The 26051-nt window shown below is 40.0% G+C and overlaps 2 protein-coding genes across 6 annotated transcripts in view; one reads left to right on the top strand and one right to left on the bottom strand.

The window, feature by feature from the left end:
- The first annotated feature begins 952 nt into the window (after positions 1-952).
- On the top strand, positions 953-20312 carry LOC139960243 (major facilitator superfamily domain-containing protein 6-like). Of its 3 annotated transcripts, XM_071958444.1 has the most exons (6): positions 953-1508; positions 2918-2955; positions 2986-3120; positions 4247-4351; positions 12989-14224; positions 14642-20312. In XM_071958444.1, the coding sequence occupies exons 3-6, from the start codon at positions 3012-3014 to the stop codon at positions 14794-14796; spliced, it is 1605 nt and encodes a 534-aa protein (XP_071814545.1). In that variant the 5' UTR covers positions 953-1508; positions 2918-2955; positions 2986-3011; the 3' UTR covers positions 14797-20312. The 3 variants fall into 3 exon arrangements, with proteins under 3 accessions (XP_071814545.1, XP_071814546.1, XP_071814547.1); XM_071958445.1 differs by lacking the exon at positions 2918-2955 and having other exon boundaries at positions 3000-3120; XM_071958446.1 differs by lacking the exons at positions 953-1508; positions 2918-2955; positions 2986-3120; positions 4247-4351 and adding an exon at positions 5122-6395.
- Positions 20313-23668: 3356 nt separating this feature from the next.
- LOC139960014 (intraflagellar transport protein 140 homolog) overlaps positions 23669-26051 on the bottom strand; it is a 44032-nt gene continuing 41649 nt past the window's right edge. For all 3 annotated transcript variants that reach the window (XM_071958013.1, XM_071958012.1, XM_071958014.1), the window contains one exon: positions 23669-25733. In XM_071958013.1, coding sequence (XP_071814114.1) covers positions 25518-25733 — 216 coding nt within the window. In that variant the 3' untranslated portion in view covers positions 23669-25517. The remainder of the gene's footprint in view (positions 25734-26051) is intronic.

Genomic DNA, 26051 nt, shown 5'->3' with positions numbered 1-26051 from the left:
GAAGCATATTTTTCGTCGTGATGTGAGGGCACAAAACAGGGCCTTCTGTTAAGTTTTCAGTTATGATGAAATGTAGTCCATAGATCATATATACAATGATCATGAAATGTGTTTTCCAACTTTTTAATAATATTAATAATAATAATTTTAATATTTCCACTCGTGGAAGGCTTGATCAAGTCAAATATTTACTTGTTATTCAGGCTTGCTATATGTAGTTCGATGTCATTCTCCATGAAGGACTACTTGGCAGATTTGTAATTTGAACTTTTCTACAGTTTGTGTGGAATGCGACATGTGAAAATAATATATTGTTGGAGCCGATTCCGATTTCTGCTCTTTAAAGTTTTTCTGTGGCCACGTCGATGATAAACAAGTTGCAGGTCGTTCTATTATTGTATGGGTGCAACTTTCGTGAGCAACGTTGGGATAGCAAAATTCAAACATGATATCCACCACATTTTAGCAGAGGAATACGTTTTTACGATTTCGTTCTATTATTGCATGAATGAAAACTACGAAGTGCATATACTGAATGGTTCTTTGTGTTTGCAATGGGGGCATAGTTTATACCTAGTAATAAGTACAACAATAAGATTAGTTCGTGACATTATTTCCACTTTGAATGAAATTTCCCGAAGTACGACGATATCGGGATATTTTTTCGTTAACTAACAAGGGGCAGGTTCGTATGTACACCCTACAGCTGGGGTGGGTAACCTACGGCCCGCGGACCACATGCGGCCCGCCAGTGACTTTTTTGCAGCCCGACAGATGTCTCAAGAAAAAGAAAGAAAGTCAATCTATTTTACATCATCATCATCATCAAAAAAAAACAAAAACAAGCTAGCTGCTTAGAATTTATCGACACTAATGATGCTGTTAGGTAGGCCTATTATCTTCATTAATTATCAACTGTACTGTACTGACATTATTTTTCCGTCGATACAGATTAAGTACACACACCTATTCTTCAAAGTCCTCGGAATCAAAAGTTTGAAATCGACAGCAGGTCGTTGGTATAAGATGCGGCACAGTCAATTTTCACTCCTTATATCTGGCCCATTCATTCAAAAAGGTTGCCCACCCCTGCGGCCTACAGTAACTAGGGCTAGCAACCGCTGTAATCAGTACTGTTTCGGGATATAGTCACCGGATCCCAGGATATGTAGAGGAGTAATCAGGTAAAATTAATTCCTGAAAAGTGGAAACAACAACTGTTTAGGCCATATATCGCACCATGCCCATGCCATGCGTTACTCCCGTGTAAAGCAATGGCTGGTCATTGATGAGACCCGACGGTTATACACAACATATAAGTGTATCCAATTGACATGTTTACACGAGTTGTTGACATATCCCTTCACCATGTATCATATAGATAAGAGGTATATAGCTTTTTTCAGATAAACGAGTTGGCTATCTATACTTTATTGAACGGTTAAGGATTGTTACAGAAAGTTTCGCCGAGCTCGGATTAAATTTGAATTCTGTCTCTTTCTATTCGGGTAAGTACAACCTTTATCACCTTACTTATATATCTAGTTTACACACTAGTAGACCTTTGTAATTGCAACGTAATACCACCTTTCTTGGTTAGAGTAATGAATAACAAGTTATATCGCTAGTATATGTTTCTTTAGCGAATGGACAAATTTTGGGATTCAAGGTCATCAGTTTTGGCCCACCATCACCCCCCCCCCCCCCCACCCCAAATATGCTAATTAGTCAGACAGTCAGATAATGGTCACCAATGCTCAAAATTTCAACAAGCATTTTACAAACACTCTAAAAGTATATAGTTGCACATACACTGATAAATTACAATTGTCTTTTTGAATACGGTACTTATCAATGGCTGCATGCAGATAATGCGTCCTTCGAAAGCGAAATACTTCATTGCATTCATATACAGATGCAGTGGCGTAGGAAGGTACATTTGAGTGGGGGGCTGAAGACTGATGGCCGGCCTGTGGGAGGGGTCTAAGGGGAGGGTGAATTTGTTTGCATTTTGCATTTCCAGGTGGCCTCAGATGCAATTTGGTGCAATATATCACACTTCAACACACCCACTCCATTTTGTATATAATTTTGCATTTTCACCTGGCCTTAGATGCAATTTGGTGCTCCAAATGAGATTCTTTTCTCATTTGGAAATGAAAAAGGGGTTTTCTGACTTGCAAAGCGGGGGGGGGGGGCGGAATGATACTTCCGCCCCTCCATATTTTTCACTGGGGGGCTGGCGCCCCCCAGCCCCCCCGGTTCCTACGCCCTTGTACAGATGTACTGAACTTTCGGATCAGATAATCTAGTAATCTAGTAACCTCACTGGTAACATTGGAAATACTGATGTTAGTTACTGGTAATAAACGCGACCAACTGTTTTTTTTTTTAAACGTGTTGTCTGGGGGTTGAAATATGTAGATGTCCAATGTGACCGTCCTGCTGGCCGGCCGGCTGGCCGGCGAGCCACCCATGGCATGCAGTCTTCTCCCGGCGGCAATCCCCATGTGTAGAAAACACATGAGCACCGCTCATGAGCTGACCGACTGTCCATCGGTGGCCATTTATGTTGAACTGACTCGGTTTAATGCCAAGCTCGGACTTGGGTTACAAATTTAAGTAATTTATGGTAATACGATGATATAAAGATACACGATTATACGTATACATTGTTTGGTCTTTGGCGTTGCATGTAAGTTATCACATGTAAAATCCATAAAGCTTGGAACAGAGTGACGTACATCTGTACCACTCACGCTGCCCCACTTCTTTCAAGAGGGAGATTCCCCTTAGTAATAATCATCGAATAGAAACCTAAATAATAAATATTCATATATCGTTACGTCTATAGCTGCTTACATCATTGGAATATTATTATTGTTATTAATAGAATGTTAAAAATTGTCTTTTTCAGATACTAAGGTTGAATCAAGCTAACTAATATATATATATATATATATATATATATATATATATATATATGCACATATTTACAGAACTTCGTCAAAATGAAAGAAACAGAAAAACAAGATGGCGGCCTCTCAACCGGGGAAAACATCAAACTTCACGACTTGACTATAGGATCATCACCTCACGAAACAGAAACTTTTCTACCAGGTATAGTTACCATATCGTAACTATAGACATAAGTTGATTAACTTGTACATCGAAGTCCAGTAAATATGTAATTAGGATATATATATATATATATATATATATATATATATATTTATATATATAAATATATATATATATATATATACATACATATATATATACATATATATATATATATTCAATATATATATATATATATATACATACATATATATATACATATATATATATATATTCAATATATATATATATATATACATATACATATATATACATATATATATATATATATTCAATATATATATATATATGCGTGTGTGTGTGTATTTTGTGTATATATATATATATATATACATATATATATATGTATGTATATATATATATATATATATATATATATATATATATATATATATATATATATATATATACAAAATACAACTACATACAAAGAAAGGCCCTTGGACATTAGGGGACCGCAGAAATATATATGGGGCCGGTAAGGGTTTGGTTAAGTTTTGTATTCTCAGTTTAATAATATACTTATGAGGAAATGAATAGTGCAGAAGGCTGGTTCGGTGACATAATTGTAACCGGGGGTCCGGGGCCCGACTACAGGCAGTCGCGTAGCCCGGAATTTGCCAAGGGAGGGGAGAAAATGTAGGCAAACTATCAGAGCCGTAGAAACGGCATTGTAAACTATCTAAGCGTAGCGCCACCACGATTGGCGCGAAGCGTACAAATTTTGGCTGAAAATGTCTCCCAGATCGCTGGAAATAGCATTCCCAGGCCTTGTAAGTTGCATCTTAGCAATTTCTCTTTTGAAATTACTAGCGATATCATAAAAACATTTAAAAGAAATATGCTCAAGGGGGGGGGGGGGGGGCGGCTGCCCCCTTCTCCCCCCCCCCCCCCTTGGCTACGCGCCTGACTACAGTTTCTTAGTTGTTTCTATACCAGTGATGACTGTGGGATGCTCACAACAACGTAAGAAGACCATTCATAATTCCTTAAAATCTAAGAATATTGCTGGCTTAATCACCACAACGAAGTTATACGAGTTTTAGTATAATGCCAGAGGAAGTCTCAATGTCAAGATTTAAATGTCATTCTGTTTCCGTCACAGGTACTTCAAAACACATTCACGAGGATGAAGTTCAGAAAACCAAATTCTTTCAAATTGACGCCAAATTTGTCCCAGTTAAACTGGCATACTTTTTCATGGGTGGAGGTAAATATGGCTTTTTGTTTGTAAACAACATTTTAAGACAAAATAAGACAAAGATAAAACAAAGACAAAGACAACAAAGACAAAGACAAAATAAGACAAAGACAAAACTAATGTGATGTTTTTATTGAGCTAACGATAACGATGTTTATGCTGACTGCAAAGAAGACGGCTGTATTTACGATAAACTGTCTTTGCCAAATGAGAGCACTTTTGATAACAATATTGATGATTTTAGTCTGTAAAGCCGACCGCAATCCACTCTATTCAACGCGCGCACCCAAGACAACGCAAACGGCGTTACGTGGTATATCGTGTATAGTCGTGGACAAAGGGGAAGGGGAGCATGTCTGCAACCTCCAACGTCAGTCAGGGGGAAACGTTAGACGGGGGATTTGTTATATTCTGTCGAGGAAGAAATAGACCGCTTTTGCGCTTAGCCCTAATATGTAGTCTAAATATGCCTCAAAGGAATATGCACCATTTGACGTCTTCATTTTAAATTTCATACCCCTCCTCCTACAATGGAATCGGCCTCAATGACGTACCCCTGGGTCACATCGTTTCGTTTGTCAAATCCTTAATGCACCACTGTTCCTTCCATATAAATTGTCCTGCGCCTAGTACCTAAATAAGTCGGGGATTGTAGAATTTGACACCCCCCCCTTCCCCCACATACATACCTTCAAGATCATGTGCACGTCAGATGTGAATACTCGGGCATATATGCGTGTGATTAACACTAAACTACTGATCAAGATTAAGCCAATGTGTAAAAGTAAGTTGGCCTGACGTTTCGATCCTAGCAGGATCTTCTTCAAAGGCTAAATGACAAGTAACAGTAACAGAAGGGACAAAAACAGGCACAGAATACAGACAGGTTAATGAGCATGGTGAACACAAAGAGATAGATGTAAGAGGATTAGTAGACAAGGGATGCTGAGAGAAGAAAGAAAGATTAAGCCAGTTAAAAGTCACGATGTCTTCAGTCTGGGAAATTCAACATCTAGCATCTTCCCGCTTGAATGGCAATAGGACGCTACGTTTATTACGAGTAGTATGGATATGGCGGGTTATTTTCTGAGCTCCAGTGAGTAAAATCATTCTTTTACACGGATATAACATTTTTCAGCATTTCTTCAAGAATAATTCATTTAATCGGACTGCCCTTTTCGTGAAAATGCCAGGACCTGGAAGAAGAGACCGATTCTCATCGGCAAATAAACAAAATTGTGCACGGCCGAAATCCCAGACCACGCCTAACCAGTTAGGCCTACTACGTCATGCACAGGTAGTCGAAGAGCGATACTCTGAGAGATAATCAAGATAACTGGAAACATTCTATCGATAGTTTTCACGTAGCTGCGAAACGCTCAATTAGAGAATTACAGGGCTGAATGGCCAAACTTGAGTCAGAGCTTGGGAAAAGCCCTCAAATTTTTGGCCAAACGATTAGACTCATTAGAAAAAAAAGATGGCGGCCAAAACCAAAGGAATCCAAATAACTCAATCACAGAGTAACACGTCTCGAACAGGCCTCGAACAATACCTCATCGGACACAAACAAGCTTGAAAGAATGTCTCGACGGAACAATTTCCGAGTTGTCGGCATACTTCAATCTGAAGGGGAGGATTGTGAAGCGATCGTCAAAAGCACGGTAACCTCTCTACTGCCCGATGCTCCAAATATCTCCATCGAGCGATTCCACAGAGACGGCATGGGGACAGACCACCTCACAAACTGGTACGATGTCACTCCTTTAAGGATAAGGTCTTCGTTATTCTTCGTTATGAAGAACAGACGGACGGCGCTGGTAGGACAGACATTCTTCATCGTCGATGACTTAACCAAAAGATTTGACTGTAAATAAGAAATGGTCTACTCAGGTTAAGAACCTCTACCACCAGGGAACCAAATTACGTTTCACAGGAGGAAAGTGGCGTGAGATCACTGGAAAGCCCCATTAATTTTGAACTCATATCTCATTGGAAATCGACATGGACTCCTGTATCGTTGTGTCATAAGGACAGTATGTCCTCAACAATTGTAAGTTATCCGTTGTACTTTCAATACCTTTTCTTTTCTTTTTGACTCACATGTAGTACAGGCTACCCTTACTATGTATGAGCCCAGGCTAGTGCTATTGTTTTGGTTGATTGAACCACTTCAGCTGATTTGGGGTGAAAAGAACCCCCCCCCCCACCCATTTGATTATTTTTTCTTATTTTTTGTTGAGCAATCTCAGGTGTGTTATTGTTTATACAATAAATTGTACTGTAGTAGTTTATCTAGTGGCCTTTTATAATATTATATACTTTTATCATCATGGCCTTGTTACCGTATTAGTAATGTTCGTGGAATTATAATAGGCAACATAAAAAACGGACTTTCCCCTTCCTCCATACACTCATTAGTACGGAAGCTTAAAATTGCCATCAACATAAGAAAAACTTTGCCCCATAAGTTGACATTTTTCAGTCAATTGTTTAGATAACAAGATAATATCTTATCAAAATTCAGAAAAAAGGTGAATTGCTCAGTTGCTTTAACTGAGCAATTGAAAAAATTTCTGCAAAATGTCCAATTGACAATTTTATCTCGTCAATTCAACATTTTTCTGCAAAATGTTAAATTGTTCACTTCAGTCCAATTACACAATTTTCTGCAAAATGTTTAATTGTTCACTTCAGTCCAATTACACAATTTTCTGCAAAATGTTCAATTGACAACTTATTGTATCTCGTCAATTCAACATTTTTCTGCGAAATGTTAAATGCTTCACTTCATTCCAATTGAACAATTTTCTGCAAAATGTTTAATTGACAACTTATCGTATCTCGTCAACTCAACATTTTTCTGCAAAATGTTTAATTGTTCACTTCTTTCCAACTGAGCAATTGCACAATTTTCTGTAAAATTTTCAAATGACAACTTATCGTATCTCGTCAATTCAACATTTTTCTGCAAAATGTTAAATTGTTCACTTCATTCCAATTGACCAATTTTCTGCAAAATGTTTAATTGACAACTTATCGTATCTCGTCAACTCAACATTTTTCTGCAAAATATTCAATTGTTCACGTCACTCCAAATGAACAATTTTCTGCAAATGTTTAATTGACAACTTATCGTATCTCGTCAATTCAACATTTTTCTGCAAATTGTTCAATTGTTCACTCATTCCAACTGAACAATTTTCTGCAAAATGTTCAATTGACAACTTATCGTATCTCGTCAACTCAGCATTTTTCTGCAAAATGTTCAATTGTTCACTTCATTCCAACTGAGCAATTGAACAATTTTCTGCAAAATGTTCAATTGACAACTTATCGTATCTCGTCAATTCAACATTTTTTTGCAAAATGTTTAATCGTTCACTTCATTCCAACTGAGCAATTGCACAATTTTCTGCAAAATGTTCAAATGACAACTTTTCGTATCTCGTCAATTGAACATTTTTTTTGCAAAATGTTTAATCGTTCACTTCATTCCAACTGAGCAATTGCACAATTTTCTGCAAAATGTTCAATTGACAACTTATCGTATCTCGTCAATTGAACATTTTTTTTGCAAAATGTTTAATCGTTCACTTCATTCCAACTGAGCAATTGCACAATTTTCTGCAAAATGTTCAATTGACAACTTATCGTATCTCGCCAATTCAACATTTTTCTGCAAAATGTTCAATTGACAACTTATCGTATCTTGTCAATTCAACATTTTTCTGCAAAATGTTTAATCGTTCACTTCATTCCAACTGAGCAATTGAACATTTTTCTGCAAAATGTTCAATTGGTCACTTCATTCCAACTGAGCAACATTTTGCAGAAAATTGTTCACTTACTCAGTTAAAACAACTGAGCAATCCAACATTTTTCTGATTTTTGATAAGATATTATCTTGTTATCTAAACAATTTACTGAAAAATGTTGACTTATTTGGGGCAAAGTTTTCTTATGTTGATGGCACTTTTAAACCGTACAATAGAGATATTTATTTTTTACAAGAAACTCATAGTATAGCAAGCGATGAATCTTATTGGTGCAATGAATGGGAGGTGATATCATTTGTAGTCACGGGACTTCGTCAAGTAGAGGGGCTAGTATTCTGTTGCGCCCTCGGTTAGAAGGGTGACCATTCTACACATTTCTGCATCTGCCAACGGCAAAAGTCTTTTTGGCGTATTCAAAATATTCGACAGTATTCTCACTTTGGTGTGTATTTTTGGTCCCAACTTCGATGATTCTGATATGTGTGCTAAATTCCATAATTTTTCTTGTGATTCTATAATTATTGGTGGGGATTTTAATTTTTTAATTTTAACGCTCATGATAAGTGTTTAGATTTAATTTTAATTTAATTGATATTTGGAGAGAGAGAGAAATCCCCATAGCAAAGAATTTTCTTGGAGATCGAATAGTTCGTATGATATTTGTTGTCGGCTGGATTTTTTTGATAGTATTTTAGTAATTTTTCGTAGTTTCGTAAGTTCTGTTACCAAATTCTCTATTCTCCCTATAACCTCCTTTCAGATCACTCCATTATTGATTTAGAAATTAGCATTAATTATTTTTAAAAGAGGTCCGGGATACTGGAAATTGAATTGTTCATTGCTTGCTAATCATTACTATACATTCAGTTAATCGAGAACACTATTGCTTCTGCTCTAAATTCCATTCCCCATAGCAACCCAGTTCTAAAATGGGAGTATATTAAGTATAAAATCCGTGTTGCTTCTATAGTCAGAAAAAACAAATGAAAGAAAGCATCCTAATCTTCTTAGACACATCGCAGTGTTAGAGAAACAGTTTCATATGACTCAGCCTACGGAGGTACTTAAAGAGGCGTGGTCGTGACGTAATGGTTTTTCAGAATATTTCTTCTGGACGTCAAAGTTTTGTACAGTACATTTCTCTGACGTCACGAAAGTGACGTCACTCAGTACTTTTACGAATGATCACCGCGACGAACGTCGGCAACTTTCGCCTGTATGCAGTCTGCTACATGTACAGTTTCACATAGGGAAAGTCCAGTACACAATGCAGGGAGTGACTGTATTATTGACAAAAAGCTACTGTAAATTAGATATTTAATGCGGAAATTAAAAGAACGGAGGTCCACATCGGTTCTTCTTTCCGACGCTTTGATGAGTGGGTTTGAATGTTGCAAGGAATAATTTAGAACAAATTTTTTGATTGTAAATTAAAGGGTATTATTATTATGCGTTCTAGAGCTGAATGGGTGGAACAAGGAGAAAGGAATTACAAAATATTTTTTGAATCTCGAAAGACGTAATAGGAAAACAAAAGGTTATTATAGTCATTTGAAAGATGATAATGGTTTTTATTTTATCTGAGAATTTTGAAATTCTTAACGAATTACGCACTTTTGACGAGAATTTGTATAAGGGAGAAGAGACTAATAATTCTACCATTTTTACGTTCATGCTGTAGTCTAAAAGCTTTTTAGATAATGAAGAGGCAGATTCGTGTGATGGTTTTATTATTATCAGAGAGTGAATGTAAAGTTGCCCTATTTTCTATGGTTAACGGTAAGAGTCCTGGTATAGTGATGGGCTCCCTGTGGACTTCTACAAGCAATGTTGGTCAAATATTGGTTCTATCGTATAACTTCCTCTTTGAACTATGCTTATACCCAGGGTTCCCTTTCCGACGAGCAAACTCGTAGTGTCCCTCTGCCCTGTTCCTAATCACACTCTTGTTAAGAATTTCCGCCCAATTTCACTTTTAAATACTGATTATAAAATTTGTTCTATAAAGCATTAGCAGCGAGAGTAAATAGAATTCTTTCTTCGATTATTGGTCCCAATCAAACTGGTTTTTATAAAAGGTCGCTTTATCGGCGAGAATATTTGCTGTATTCTTGATACTATTGATTTCTGCAGTGAACAATCTATCCCGGTTTTTTCCCTGTTTATTGATTTTGAGAAAGTTGAATTTGAATTTTATATTTCAGTGTTTACATTTATTTCAAATTTACTGACAATTGTTGTCATTGGGTTCGTACTATTTATTGCAACCCTACGGCATCAGTCACCGACAAGGTTATTCATTTTCTGTTTATAGAGGAGTGAGACAGGGTTGCCCTTTAAGTCCTTATATCTTTATTATCTGCGCTGAAATTTTAGCTATTAATATTAAATCTTCCGAATCTTCCGAACCCGCCTGAATATTTCATTTAGTTGATTGAGTCGATTATTTATTAGTTTATTTGGTCAGGAAAACCTGATAAAATGAGGCGTACTACTTTAATAAATCCTATATTGCCAGTGGTGGGTTAAAAGCAGTCTATCTTAACAGCTTCATTGATGGTTTAAAACGTACTTGGGTGAGGCGATATCATGATAAAAGTGTTGCATTATGGAAATTATACTTCAACTTTTATTTAAGGAATTTTGGCAAACATCGTTTATTTGCTTGTAATTGTTCATATGAAGACATTAAGACAACTAATAAGTTTTTAAATGATGTTATCCATGGCTGGTCCCGTTTTGCATTTAAGAACCCAACTTGTAACTTCAAGGATCAAATCATTTGGAATAATCATAACATTAAAGTTTATCATAATTTTTTTTTTATAAAGACTGGCAGGAAAAGGAGATTGCATATTTAAAAGATTTATTAGATGACAACTATTGTTTCTTATCACACTCGTCGTTGAAAAAAATAACTTTAATTGTCCTCTTACAACGTATTATGGTATTATCTACGCAATTCCCAGTCATTTGGAAAGAGTTATTTACACAGGGTGATAACAATGGGGTGTCTTTACTAGATTCTATTCATAATATGCCATTCCTTTCACGTTACATATGTAATCAGCTTATCCAGAGATTTGTAACACCACCGAAGTCAATCTCTAAATTGAATTTGCACTTCAATAGATATAGGTGAGCTTCAGTGGAAAGATATTTTTCAGATGCCTTTCCAGCCACTTAGAGTTACTAAGATTCAATACTTTCAGTTCCGCTTTATACATCGTATTTTAAGTACTAATTATTTACTTTTTTAATGAATAAAGAGGATAATCCACGTTGTACGTTCTGTGGTGAAAGAGATGAAACGTTAGTTCATTTATTTTGGGAGTGTAATATTACCTTCAACTTTATTTTAAATGTTGAGCAGAAAATATTAAATAGACAATTTGTTTTGTCTAAGCAAGATATATATTTTGGTTATCGTCTTCAAGTAAAACACCCTATGAATATCCTTATCTTTCATATGAAGTATTATATTTATCAAGAAAAAATGAACAGTGGTATTCCAAATACAACTGCATTCTTCAATAAGTTGAAATTCTTGCTACAGGTGGAGAAATATCTTCATAAGTGCGAAACTCGCTCTCCCAGTTCTTACAATAACCTGTACGCAACATTTTCTAGTTGTTCTTCTCTCTTTGATGTTTAGGTTTTCGGAGTCACTATTTGTCCAAATTCAGCTACACCTTTAATATCTGCTAACGTGGGAATGTGTATTATATATATTTCGAAATTCGTATTAATCTAGTATACTTTTGTTAATCGATCACTTTAATTTTCACAATTATTGTCGGTTTTGAAGAAATAGCTATTGGCTATTTACGAAAATGGAAAAAACCAAATTGTACATTGAATGCAAAGTTTGAATTAAGGATAGCCCAAAAAAAAAAGAAGAAGAAAAAAAAAAAGAAGAAGATATGAACATGACATTGTACGGGCAATTGAGTCTGGTCGCGTTGAGTTCAGACTGCAGCCGACTTAAAGGGGCGACACAATGAAATGAGGATGAGCTAACATGCAACGTTTCTGATTACACGATGGGGGAGTTATCACCTTGAAAAAAGTATATATGAATAAGTTGGTGTTGATAAATAACTGGCGATAACAACATGGTGATATAACGGCGTCTCCAGTAGACGTGATCAAGTGATAATGCGATAATTTATGACGTCACTGGTGGTATCATGATGGCGTTACTGAACTCCACCATGTAACTGATTCAGATGGTGTTACTATAGTGGTGGTGGTAATGATGGCACGTTAAATAATCCAATAGACGGTGCACTATCTCAGTCAGTTAATTAGCAAGTTGACCCCCAACGACCTTAACAGTGAGTGAAATATGAAAAGCGTTAATGACGACTTCAGGGCTGTAATGATAGTAGATAAAAAAAAAAAAAACTATTGATAACAACATGACGTCAACACGGCTTCTCCACAAGTGACGACATGATCAAGTGATGATTGGATACAATTTGTGACGTCACTGATGATAAATGATGAAGTTTACTTATTATAATATCTGATAATATAATAACGATTGACAATGTATTATGATAGTGAGATAATGATACAAGACGATTGTGTGTTGGTAATATCGATCAGTAGTGATTCAATAATAGTCTGCTATGTGCAAGATGACATAACTGCGTCTCTACATAACTGCGTCTCTAATATCATATTATAACGTGATGATGGGATGATTTACGATCGGTATGTAGTGACACGTATCGTGTTCATTAGCTTGATAAATTGATCAGTATTTGTGCTCAGTTGAATACTTAACTGAAATAGAGTTTATCTTGACAAAGAATAACGTTCTTTAATAAACATATATGTATATATTTTTCTTTCTTTACAGCTCTCAGCTCATTTATACCGTTTGTACACCTTCACTTCTATCAACTCGGTTTATCAGCGATTGCTCTTGGTATAATATCCAGTATCAGACCAGTAATGGCTATGGTATCTACACCACTATGGGGCTCAATAGCTGATAAATTCCACCTTCATCGTGTTCTCATGTTCTGTTGTGTTATTGGACTATGCACTTCACCTCTCTGTTTGATATTCATTCCGGTAGCCAACCAGGATATTTGTAGTGGAAAGGAATTTAACGGATCTAAGATCAACGTGTTTGAACCAAGTACAAACAATCCATTCATGAACAGTTCAGTGTCCTCTCCTAGTGAAGATGAACTTGATGGTTTCTACCCAGATAACGTACAAACTGAATACGTCGTAGTGGACAACGATGTAACTCACTTTACAGCACCTCAGGAGAGCGCCACCAGTAACCATGGTGATTCGCTTCGAACCTTTTTAACGGCATTTTGTAGTATGCTGTTTGTTTATATGTTCATTATAAACTGGCACGTCCTTATCGACTCCACCACGATAGAACTATGTAACAAGTACACGGGAAGCTCATATGGCCAACAGAGATATCTGGCGTCACTGTCCGTGGTGGTGATGTCCCTGGTAGCCGGGTTTTTAATGGAGTGGTCCGAACGACGAGGCGCTGCTCGCGGAGATGTTTGCTACAATAGTAGATATTTCATGCCGCTTGTACTGACTTGTGTTTCTTGTGCATTCATAGCTCTCTTTCCTCTGTCTAAAATCGAAGTTATTTCCAAAGCACCTACCAAATCATTCTATAAATCGTTTTTTAAACTGTTAAAAAGATTAAACGTTTTCAGATTTTTGCTGGTGTTGATAATCACTGGAGCATCCAAGGGTGTTATTGTGACCTATCTATTTTTGTTCCTGGAAGATCTCAATGCATCGAAGATTGTGATTGGTCTTTGCCCGGTGTTTGAATGTCTCGCTGAGATACCTTGTATGTACATTTCACAGAGGCTTATAAGTAAGTTAGGTTCCAGTGCTGTTATGACTATTGGCGTCTTTGGACACGTTATTCGTCAACTCGCTAATTCTTTACCTACGAATCCGGTCTTGATATTACCCATTGAGGCCCTTCATGGTGTAACATTCGGTTTTCTATGGCCCAGTTTGGTTATTTACGCCAATCAGATTGCCCCTGAGGGAATGTCTAGTACTATGCAAGCGATGGTTACCGCTTTTGATGAAGGTCTAGGTAAGTTTAAAAACTGCCATGTACTTTGGTTTAGTTTTGCAATAGTGTTTCATTAATAGTTCGCATTCAGTATTTTAATAAGTGTAATTTGCATAATATTATGTACATAAGCATAATTTACATAGTTGTCACTAATTGTTTCTTATTGATTAATAACCCAGCTTTGATCAGAAAACCAGGAATGTCGCTTTGAGTGTTTTACCTTCACTTTGAATGCATCTGATCCAAACTTTAAAATTTCATTTTATATGTTACCACTGCCCCCCCCCCCCCCCCCCGTCTTCGCCCTCCTCATTTCTATGAATAATAAGCCCTTATATCTTTTTCTTAAGAACAAAAACTAGTAAATACATATGTGTATGTTTTTTTAAATATGTAAAATAATAAATTTAAAACTTGTTTCTCTTCCATCTGCAGGGGAACTTATCGGCATCCTTATAGGTGGCATAGTCTATGACAGATTTGGTCCTCGGGTTCTTTTTCGGGGGATGGCTGCTTGCTGTGCTGTTTTACTGCTGATGATGTTGATTCCAATCAAGGATACTAAAAGAAAGGAGGAAGAGAAGGTATAATACAGACTCAGACCAGTCATGCCGATTACATCTTTGCGTCCGTGCTGTCACGTTGTCATGGTTGCTTGGAATGCGTGGAATGTATAACTGTTCAAACTACATCACGGAACTTGTTCATCCTTTCTGTTAGAATAGCAGTCTAAGTGTTCCTCTCCTTGTATTAGTCCCTGAAGGGAAGAATAAAAGCGTTTTTTTAAACGCTACCATTTTTTATATTGTTTTCTGACTGGAGAACCTGTTCATCTTCTAAGGTAAGACAAGCACTCATTTATTTGGAAGCTTCTAAGTTTTTCCCCATCTCTCCAGTTTGCTACTGCAGAGCTGCCCTCCAAAATGGCTAACATACCACTACTTCCGTCCTCCTCTGACCCTGATCTAACTAAATGGCAATCCGTCACTAGGAAACGCTTTAGAACAAACGACAATGACATCTCCCCCCCCCCCCAAAAAAAGAAAGAAATACAAAACAAGGTGAAAAAGTTGTTATAAATGGCATACCAAAAGAAATAATTCATAACCCAATTGTAATGGCTAAACTAGTCAAGAAGGCTAAACAAAATGCTCTTATAACATCGATAAGAACCCTAAGAAACTCGACCATCGAAATAACCCCGACCAACCCCGAATCAACACACTCTCTTCTTAAACCATGGCTACAAACAACTGATCTAGGTAGACCAATAGCTAAACTTGCTAAACAACTGCCACCGAAATACTATACTCCGCCGTTGTCTGCGGCATAAATCCAACTGTCACAGACAATGATATCAAATCTGAGCTCCTTGAACAAGGCATCAAACCTACATCTATCAAGAGAATGTTTTAGCAAAATAACAAACAAAGAAACTTGGAAAGTAAAGTACTTAAAAAACAGTTAACCCTAGGTTATACAAAACATATGGTCGAAATCTACCAAGACCAACCATCAGTTGTACAATGCTACAAATGCCAAGGTTTTGGCCACACCTTCAATAACTGTAAACACCCAACTAAATGTCTGCGATGTGGAGAAAACCACAGAGTCAAGGACTGACAAAAATAGAGAAGACAAAAAAATTTGCTAATAGAGCAGGAGCGCAGAGGGTTTGGTTAGCTGGGAAGGTAACCAATGCCTTGTACATCACAATGTTCACAGTGCATTCCTGTATATGAAACCAGACGACTGGCAAACCTGCTATGGTGGGTGTGGGTGTGGGTAAAAGCTAAACTAGATCAGCTTTCATTGGTAACCCCATCAAAGTGAGTACACTGTGTCAGGTGTGGCCCCAAGAGAAACAAATGGCCATAGCCAGTGATTATTGGTGGTGGGGTAGCTTCGCCAGTCATCAATAATTAACCCCTCAAGGATGGCCTAGGTCAGCTCATGAGGTAAACACTATCCAAACCCTCTGGGCTCCCGGTCTATAACTGCGACGGTAACCATGTTGCAATATACAAAGGATGCCCAAAATATCAAGAGATAAAACTAACTAAAAGTGAACAAAATCCAAAACCGCTCTCATATGCTCAAATAACTACTCCAAAACAATTGAAAAAACAACAACATCCGCTCCTCGGAAAAAGTAAACCTGGTAACCTTCGTGGTAGAAATACTTAAGTCAGTGACAGAAAAAGCAAACTTCGAAATTAACGTTAAAAAAAAATAAGCTATGCCATAATCTCGGCAATCACACACCTTAACATAAAACTAACTACGGAAGAACTATAGTAATAACATCTTTCCTCCTCCAATCCTATGTCTATCTCCACTGTCAGACGGATAATAATTCAAACTTCCCGCTAAAAATCCTCCACCTGAACATAAATAGTATTCTCCCAAAACTCCCGCTTATTCTTAATGAAATTAATACCCATCAGCCTAATGTTTTATCCATCCAAGAAACCAAACTTAATATTACCTCTCATCTAGATATCCCTGGCTACATTATTTTCAGAAAAGACTTAACTAGGTTTAAAGGTGTTATAATCCTAATTGCCTTCAAAGATCACATAAAGGCTATTAATAGCACTGGCCCTGAGCTTCATAACCATCAAGCTCTCGAAGTTATCATTCCTTGTAAACCCCACAATATCACTCTAATATCGTACTATAACCCACCTGTCCCCTACCCCTTCACGAATCTATTATTCTTAAGTGTAAATTAAAAAATACCATAGTAATTGGTGACCTCAATGTTCATCACTTAAACTTTGGGTACACCAAAACAACTTTCTATGGTAAACAGCTTCTTGACATTATTGACAAACATGACTTCCGTATTATAAACAGTAACACTGTTACTAGAACTGACACTAGAACTACTTCACTATATAATTACCAACAAATATTTGGCCACCAAGGCTATTAACCTACAGATCATTGGCGACATCGGTTTTTCTGACTACCATATTGTTTTAATAAGCTTCATACTTAAACCAACTTGTATAAGTAATAATTTCTACCGCTCCCCTAATCTGACAAACTGGACCAATTTTAGGAACGACATAGACAAACTATTGACCAGACCCCAACTACATTAACTTCAACAATATCGATACTACAAACAAACTAGACAATTTGGCTACAACTCTCTCACGGGCAATCTCCACCAGTTTTAACAAAAATAGCCCTCTCAAAAGAACTAAGAGAAAGTAATGGACACTAACAAATAATATACTTTGCCTTATCAAGGCCAGGAGAAAGCTTAGCAGAGAGTTCTGTCTAACTAGAGACCCTAGACTTAAGACTCAAATTAATAAGATTAACAAAGAAATCAATTATCTCATCCACCATCAAGAAATAACTAAATTAAAGACAACATGAAGCGAGATCGCCGGTGCAAAAGACCCCAGTACATTCTGGAGGAAAATTAATAATCTCCTAAAGCCAAGACTAGAACCAAATATGGGTAACAACACCAGCTACCCGATAAACACTATCGGGGACCGTATTACTAATCCCTCAGACCAGCTTGACTTGCTTGTAAAAGCGTTTGCAAATATCTTTGACACCCCAAAAGGTCCTAACTACGATAGTGATTTTAAAACGTATATCGATAACTTTATCAACACTAACTCAAACCAGTTCACCCTAACTTTAACACTGATACTAACCGAGAATATGAAATAACCGACCCAATAACAATCATAGACTGGAAACTAGCTCTAGCAAAAACAAATAACTATTCCTCTCCGGGCCACGACGGTGGTACCTATCTACTATGCTCAAAAACTGCCCAGCTAGCCTCACCGATAATACCATTAAACTTTTCAACGTATACTCATAAATATAGGTTATTTCCCTTCTCCCTAGAAAATGGCGACCGCTGTTCTTATTCCAAAACCAAATAAATCACACTCGAATCCAAGCAATTATACACCAATCAGTCTACTCCCAGTTTTAGGAAAAGTCTTTGAAAAAATCCTTAATGGTCGAATTAGTCGCTTCCTCGAGAACACTAATACATTCTCTCGGCAATAGGCAGGCTTTAGACCTAACAATTCTACTATAGATCCCCTTTTCAGATTAACGGAAAGTATCAAAATAGGTTTCCAAAACAAATTCCACTCGGCCGCCATTTTCCTAGACTGTGAAAAAGGCCTTCAAGAAAAAACCTGCCACAATGGCCTCCGATTCAAATTGTTAAACTATAATCTCCCAAATCAAATCATCAGACTTCTCTCCTCCTATCTTCACGACCGTACACTAAAAATCAAATTCAATGGCATAATCTCCGACTCCTTTGAACTCAAAGCTGGAACTCCACAAGGCTCAGTGCTAAGTCCCCCTTTATATAACATATACGTTAACGATCTCCCTACGATAAGCTTCACTCCACACAATGTAGTCAGTTGGCCGACAATCTCGCTATTTGGCATACAACTAAAATAATCTCCCTATGCATCAACGCACTTCAAAAATTATTCAACACCCTATGCTTCTGTTGTAGTAAATGGAGAGTCAAAATTAATCCTAACAAATCTAAGCTAGTAATCTTTAAGTACCCTTTTTCTATTGACTCGACCGAGGACTACAGTATAAAACTTTTTACGACTAAAATCACACCCAGCAAAGAAGCTATTACCTAGGAATTACCCTACTGTAGATAATAAAACTTAAATTTAAAAAAACACGCATACATCACTATAGCTAAAGCTTGGAGATTCTTAAAACCACTTAAAAAGTCTAAATAATTTAAATTACCTATCCCCACTTATTTTATTACAAATCTATAATTCAACTGAAATCAAACCAATCATTACCTATGGCAGTATCTGCCCCCAGTTAGATGTAATAAATCCCAAATTTCCCAATTTATCATTATTAATAATAAAGCCCTTAGAATTTGCCTAAATATCCCTAGGTATATCCCCACTATAGTAAGCTCCTCGAAGCAGCAAATTCGCCACCACTTTTTGAACAACTAATTATTTTAAACAAAAAACCCCTCCTCCTTGACCCCCTAACCCAAGACCTCTTAATTAAATAGCCTACTTAGTCCATAAACTCCACGCTAAAAATAATCTTAAAAGTTCCCTAGATACCTTAGATATTTCAAACTGGGAGGAGGCTTCAGCCCTGGCAGAGGGAGGTGGGCCCCTCGTTTAGGAACCCGGTGACTAGAGGACTTGTGAGTAAAACCGTGCACATTGGAATTGTTCTCCTCTGGGGAACAGTCCAGTCACCTGGAACTATTTTTTTATTAGCTTAAGGGTTCATCCCGGCATGGTGGGCTTGCCAGGTCCGGGGCAACCTCTCTTTATTTTTCCTATTGAGCTCCTTTCTCTCTTAAAGCTTCCAAATTGTTGTACTGCTTGTCTTCAACCTATTATGTTACTCTAAATTGCTCAGTTGTCTGTTTTCCATCATCCAAATTCTTTAAATAGGAGTTCCAATTTACCTGCAGGAGCCATGCTCCGATACACAGACACTTAGACTATAGCCAACATTGAGAATTTTAACCACAGTCCAAGAGGTAAACAATATGGGGGCAAATTCTGCACTGAGGTTAAGACCCCCATTCCCTCTCTTGTGAATCTGGCAATGTCATTTACATGGTTTTTACAGTGTTCTTTGTAAAGAGGGCAATTATGTAGGTAAAACAGGCTCTCGGTTTAATAATCGCCTACGTTTGAACAATCACAACAACAAAAATCAGTTCGTGATAATTTTGCAGGATTCCCCGTTTCCGAACATTTCAATTTTCATAGACATTCTCTCAAAAACATAAGATTCTAATTCCTTTTAACTTCAAATATGTAATTCTTCAAATATGTATTCTAATAAATATGTACAAGGGCGTAGGAACCGGGGGGCTGGGGGGCGCCAGCCCCCCAGTGAAAAATATGGGGGGTGGAAGTATCGTTCCGCCCCCCCCCCCCGCTCCGCAAGTCAGAAAACCCCTTTTTCATTTCCAAATGAGAAAAAAAATCTCATTTGAAGCACCAAATTGCATCTAAGGCCAGGTGAAAATGCAAAATTCGTTACAAAATGGAGTGGGTGCACCAAATTGCATCTGAGGCCACCTGGAAATGCACCCCCTCCCCTTAAGACCCCTCCCCCAGGCCGGCCATCAGTCTTCAGCCCCCCCCCCCCACTCAAAAGTACTTTCCTACGCCACTGAATATGTATTCTAATTCTAAATATAACTTCAAATATGTATTCTAATTCCTTTTAACTTCAAATATGTAACTGAACTTAAACAGAAATAAATCGATTTGATATATATATATATATTTATATATATATATATATATTGATTTTCCAACTCATTACGATTTTCATTTATATATATTCATTTGCCTTTGTTGTTTATCTCTATTTCATTAACATAAAGTCTGTTCAAAGTATCTTTCGAGATCCGGCTTTATGAATCACAAATGATTTCGAGTTGGTTAGCATTATGTTTGATCTCTAGAGTAAGGCAAAATATGTCACCAAAAACAGAACTAGTATTGTTCGATACGGGTGACAAGCGCCTACAGTGGAATTACGACTCTCCTTACCGGTTTCGAACCTCTGGACATACAATCAGCGTCCATAGCCTAGTGGTTAGGTTGTCCGCGTACAGAGCGAGAGGCCCGGTTCGAATCCCGGTGGAGGCTGGAAGTTTTTTCACTGTTCTTGATTTTCCAACCCATTACGATTTTCATTTATATATGTATATATATATGAAAACGTAATGAGAAGGGAAATTCAGAACAGTATATATATATAAATATAATTGAAATATAAGGGATTATTTATTATTGTTTTTGAAAATATATTCGAATTTTCGGAAACGCCCATCCACCCCAATCCTACCCCACCCCTTTGTTCGGGCAAGTATATCTCTTCCAAGTCGGGTATTCGTGGTATACATGTTTGAATCGTTCGGTAATCTGCAATAAATGTAATAAAAGCTATGCGTAATATTTTAACCCACTTGTTCAGTGAGTTGGACAATGGTTGTATCGGCCTCCGTAGAATTTATAAATGTCTGGAAATCTCTTTAAATTCAACGTTCTGAGCAAATTTAAATATTGATTATATTAACAAAATCTTCAGCCACTACACTGATGCAAATGTTTAGAGATAACTATTTTAATGAAGACGAACGAAAGCCGAGAAATTTAGGAACATAAAGCATGGAAGGCGCAAAGTCAACACCAGTGTTATTTTATAACATTAGGTCCACTAAATGGAGAAGGGGGGAGAAGGGGGGAGAAGGGGGAGAAGGGGGGAGAAGGGGGGAGAAGGGGGGAGAAGGGGGGAGAAGGGGGGAGAAGGGGGGAGAAGGGGGGAGAAGGGGGGAGAAGGGGGGAGAAGGGGGGAGAAGGGGGGAGAAGGGGGGAGAAGGGGGGGAGAAGGGGGGAGAAGGGGGGAGAAGGGGGGAGAAGGGGGGAGAAGGGGGGAGAAGGGGGGAGAAGGGGGAGAAGGGGGGAGAAGGGGGGAGAAGGGGGGAGAAGGGGGAGAAGGGGGGAGAAGGGGGGGAGGGGGAGAAGGGGGGAGAAGGGGGGAGAAGGGGGGAGAAGGGGGGGAGAAGGGGGAGAAGGGGGGAGAAGGGGGGAGAAGGGGGGAGAAGGGGGGAGGAGGGGGGAGGAGGGGGGAGGAGGGGGGAGGAGGGGGGAGGAGGGGGGAGGAGGGGGGAGGAGGGGGGAGGAGGGGGGAGGAGGGGGGAGGAGGGGGGAGGAGGGGGGAGGAGGGGGAGGAGGGGGGAGGAGGGGGGAGGAGGGGGGAGGAGGGGGGAGGAGGGGGGAGGAGGGGGAAGAAGGGGGGAGAAGGGGGGAAGGAGGGGGGAGAAGGGGGGAGAAGGGGGGAGAAGGGGGAAGAAGGGGGAAGAAGGGGGAAGAAGGGGGGAAGAAGGGGGGAGAAGGGGGGAGAAGGGGGGAGAAGGGGGGAGAAGGGGGGAGAAGGGGGGAGAAGGGGGGAGAAGGGGGGAGAAGGGGGGAGAAGGGGGGAGAAGGGGGGAGAAGGGGGGAGAAGGGGGGAGAAGGGGGGAGAAGGGGGGAGAAGGGGGGAGGAGGGGGAGGAGGGGGGAGGAGGGGGAGGAGGGGGGAGGAGGGGGGAGGAGGGGGGAGGAGGGGGGAGGAGGGGGAGGAGGGGGGAGGAGGGGGGAGGAGGGGGGGAGGGGAGGGGGGGAGGCGGGGGGAGGAGGGGGGAGGCGGGGGGAGGAGGGGGAGGCGGGGGGAGGCGGGGGGCGGCGGGGGGAGGAGGGGGGAGGAGGGGGGAGGAGGGGGGAGGAGGGGGGAGGAGGGGGGAGGAGGGGGGCGGAGGGGGGCGGAGGGGGGAGGCGGGGGGGCGGAGGGGGGCGGCGGAGGGGGGAGGAGGGGGCGGGAGGCGGGGGGCGGCGGGGGGAGGAGGGGGGAGGAGGGGGGCGGCGGGGGCGGAGGGGGGCGGCGGGGGGCGGCGGGGGGCGGCGGGGGGCGGCGGGGGCGGCGGGGGAGGAGGGGGCGGAGGGGCGGGGCGCGGGGGCGGCGGGGCGCGGCGGGGCGAGGCGGGGGCGGAGGGGGCGGAGGGGGGCGGCGGCGGGCGGCGGGGCGCGGAGGGGGGCGGAGGGGGGGGCGGAGGGGGCGGCGGGGCGAGGCGGGGGGCGGCGGGGGGCGGCGGGGCGAGGAGGGGGGCGGCGGGGGGAGGCGGGGGGCGGCGGGGGGCGGCGGGGGGAGGCGGGGGGCGGCGGGGGGCGGCGGGGGGCGGCGGGGGGAGGCGGGGGAGGAGGGGCGAGGAGGGGCGCGGCGGGGCGCGGGGCGGGGCGCGAGGCGGGGCGCGGCGGGGCGCGGCGGGGCGCGGCGGGGCGAGGCGGGGCGGGAGGGGCGAGGCGGGGCGAGGAGGGGCGAGGCGGGGCGAGGAGGGGCGAGGAGGGGCGAGGAGGGGCGAGGAGGGGCGAGGAGGGGCGAGGAGGGGCGAGGAGGGGCGAGGAGGGGCGAGGAGGGGCGAGGAGGGGCGAGGAGGGGCGAGGAGGGGCGAGGAGGGGCGAGGAGGGGCGAGGAGGGGCGAGGAGGGGCGAGGAGGGGCGAGGAGGGGCGAGGAGGGGCGAGGAGGGGCGTTATTTTTTTAGGCTTGTCTTGTATTCAAATTACATAAATTATTACATAAACTTGTAATATTTCATCCATGACAGTACTACTTTATCTTTCTATTTTTGTTCATTTGAGGATATGATGTGTGAGAATGCAAGGACCCCCCCTTGTCCTCCCGAACCGGTTTGTAATTTCATCTACATAAGGGGGATTCTCTTGCTACCAACCCCCTTCCCAATACTCTCACCATCCCCCTCCCCTGAAAAAATTGAACAATGGAAACACTGAGCACTAATATGGTTTGCCATCAGTACTAAGATATGTTATTTCATCTTGTCAGCAAACAGTTAACTTTCAAATATATCATTACAAAATAAATAGACACATCCGTAGGTCATAATATTACATGTACATATAATAGCTCATCATATCTTAATAGACAATATTATCTTCGAAACCGACTTATCTATGCATATATACTTTCCAACAAATACTATATGACTTTTGTGATCATGCACTGAGAAATAATGTTTACGGTTACGCTCGAAAGTTATGAAAAAAAAACAAATTTTTGGGCTAATTTCATTACATTTCTAAATACAAAAATTGCTAGTTTGTATATCTGTCAATATCCTAACATTCCAAAACACAGTTGCTATTTCTTTCAAAATCCTTGTAATAGAACAAAAAAATATGACTACCTTCAATACCTTATAAGTTACTAAAATTGGACGGCAATATTAAAACTGAATGTATGCAAGGTGCTTAAAGTGGATTCAAGGTATGAAGAAGTATGAAAAAAACAAAAATTGATTACAATAACAAAACAAAAATTGAAGAACAAAAATTATTCTCCCAGGACAGCCAGATGTGTAGAAAACTTTGAATCTAAGTTTAAGTCATATTTATTATAAACAACTGAGTTGGTCTCCAAGGAGCCTTTCACGCCTTCCCCAAATGATCCCTTTAGCCTGGATAGTAGTTGTAGTTTACCCTCTTTGAGCACAGAATGAGTTTGATGGTATGCTCCAACATTCATGGTCACATGATTCATCTGCCCATTGTATTTCCTCAATTGTTCATCCAGCCACTGTTATCTGTTTGCATTATACAAGGTTCACAAAGGTGGCACCGGCAAGCGTTCAAAGATTAAGAGACCGGGCAAAAAAAAATGATATCAAGTAAGGATACCTTGTGATTCTTCATGATTGACAGAAGTTTGACAGAAGGGTGCTAAAGAAACTTGGAAAATAAAGACAACAAGATGCAAAGGTTTCTGTGAATAAAAATCTGGAAAAGAAAGATAATAGGTAGCTTATTCTCAGATTGTCAACATTGGCAGAAGACACCCATCCTCCATTCCATTCATCCTCCCTTCAACCCCCGCCCCCTTTGTTCTTCCAACTTTGAAGAGATGGAACATGCCCAACAAGGCTACTTAGTTTTTCCAGTACAAAATTATAACAAAGTTTTACGATAACTGCTATTAAACTAACTAACAATCATCATTTGCAACACATGGTCACTATCTGTTCTTTTGTCTCGTAATACTGAATTGAAGGCACTCCCTTCTTCCACTACTAACAGATTTTCAATCAAGGTGATTTCTTTAATATTTAAAAGGGATAATCCAGTAGCAGACACTGTGACACTATAATATATGGAAAAGACCAAAAAATTATTTCACTCTGTTAGTCGAAAACCACGTCTCAATATCTTGCCCCTGACTCGAGGTCGAAAGAAACTTATTTCGACTGGCTAAACAGTCCCTGGAATAGATCACAGAAGGTGGTCTGTTATATCATAACGGAAAGGTCCTTTCAACGTTTTACTTATCTATAATATATAATAATAATCATAGTAATCATAATAATAATTTTCTCGTTGATTTTATCTTTGAAATCTGATCCATTTGGATTGTTTGTTTTGTTGTCAAGGCTCACACTGTATTTAGAATTAGAGGGGAAAAAAATTGCAACTGTGTTGTAGAAATATTATTTTCCCTCCATGAATAAGTGAGTTAAATAAATTATAAAGAAAAACAATTCATCATTCACTTCCACTGTTGCCAGATGCATTAATAACAAAATACCACCCAAATTATTGCATAACTTTAATATACCCTTCGCCATACAGAATGCTACGAGCAGGTGGCTTCGACCTTTAGATACGAACAATTTTCGAAATCTTTTGATTATTTAATCGATCATCTTTCAGTCGCTGGATTATCTCTTTTAACTAGATTAAGCAAAACTCTCATCTTCTTCCAATTCTTCTTCTAGTTCCTCCTCTTCCTCTTCCTCCTCGTGGCCGCCTCCGGGGGTCTCTTTGACCCCCATACCTCTCCCCATGGGGATATCGAGTGCTTTGTGAATGCCCTCTATAGTCTTGATGTTGATGTAGTACGCCATGTTCACCGTTGGAATTCTCGTTCGCATCTCTTCCATGAAGCTGTAGGCCTGAAGAATAAAGGAATGGTTTGCAAACTAAAAATTGTCAGTACCAGTTTGACAAATATGATCTAGTTCTTGCCTACATGGGATGGCTGAATACTTACTTATTCATGTTACGTCAGTGTAACCAAATAGGTATTTGCAGAGACGAAAGAATTTGTCACACCCATATTGGCATTGAGTGTCATGTTAGGCTCTTGGATACAATTATGTCACCGAGCCCCCCCTCTTTGAAGTCATCCATTTTTTGCTTAAGTGAATATTGGATATGAGAATATAATATTCCTTGTTCCATACCTTCCAGGGCTCCCTCTCCATAATTGC

Source organism: Apostichopus japonicus, chromosome 19 (assembly GCF_037975245.1).
Source record: "Apostichopus japonicus isolate 1M-3 chromosome 19, ASM3797524v1, whole genome shotgun sequence".
NCBI classification, from domain to species: domain Eukaryota; kingdom Metazoa; phylum Echinodermata; class Holothuroidea; order Aspidochirotida; family Stichopodidae; genus Apostichopus; species Apostichopus japonicus.
The sequence above is the reverse complement of the archived record's forward strand: the minus strand, read 5'-3'. Positions and strand labels throughout refer to the sequence as shown.

Coding starts and splice junctions, on each gene's coding strand:
- LOC139960243 (XM_071958445.1), top strand. CDS start 3,012: ATGAAAGAAACAGAAAAACAAGATGGCGGCCTCTCAACCGGGGAAAAC. Junction 3,121..4,246: donor AACAGAAACTTTTCTACCAG/GTATAGTTACCA, acceptor TTTCCGTCACAG/GTACTTCAAAACACATTCAC. Junction 4,352..12,988: donor ATACTTTTTCATGGGTGGAG/GTAAATATGGCT, acceptor CTTTCTTTACAG/CTCTCAGCTCATTTATACCG.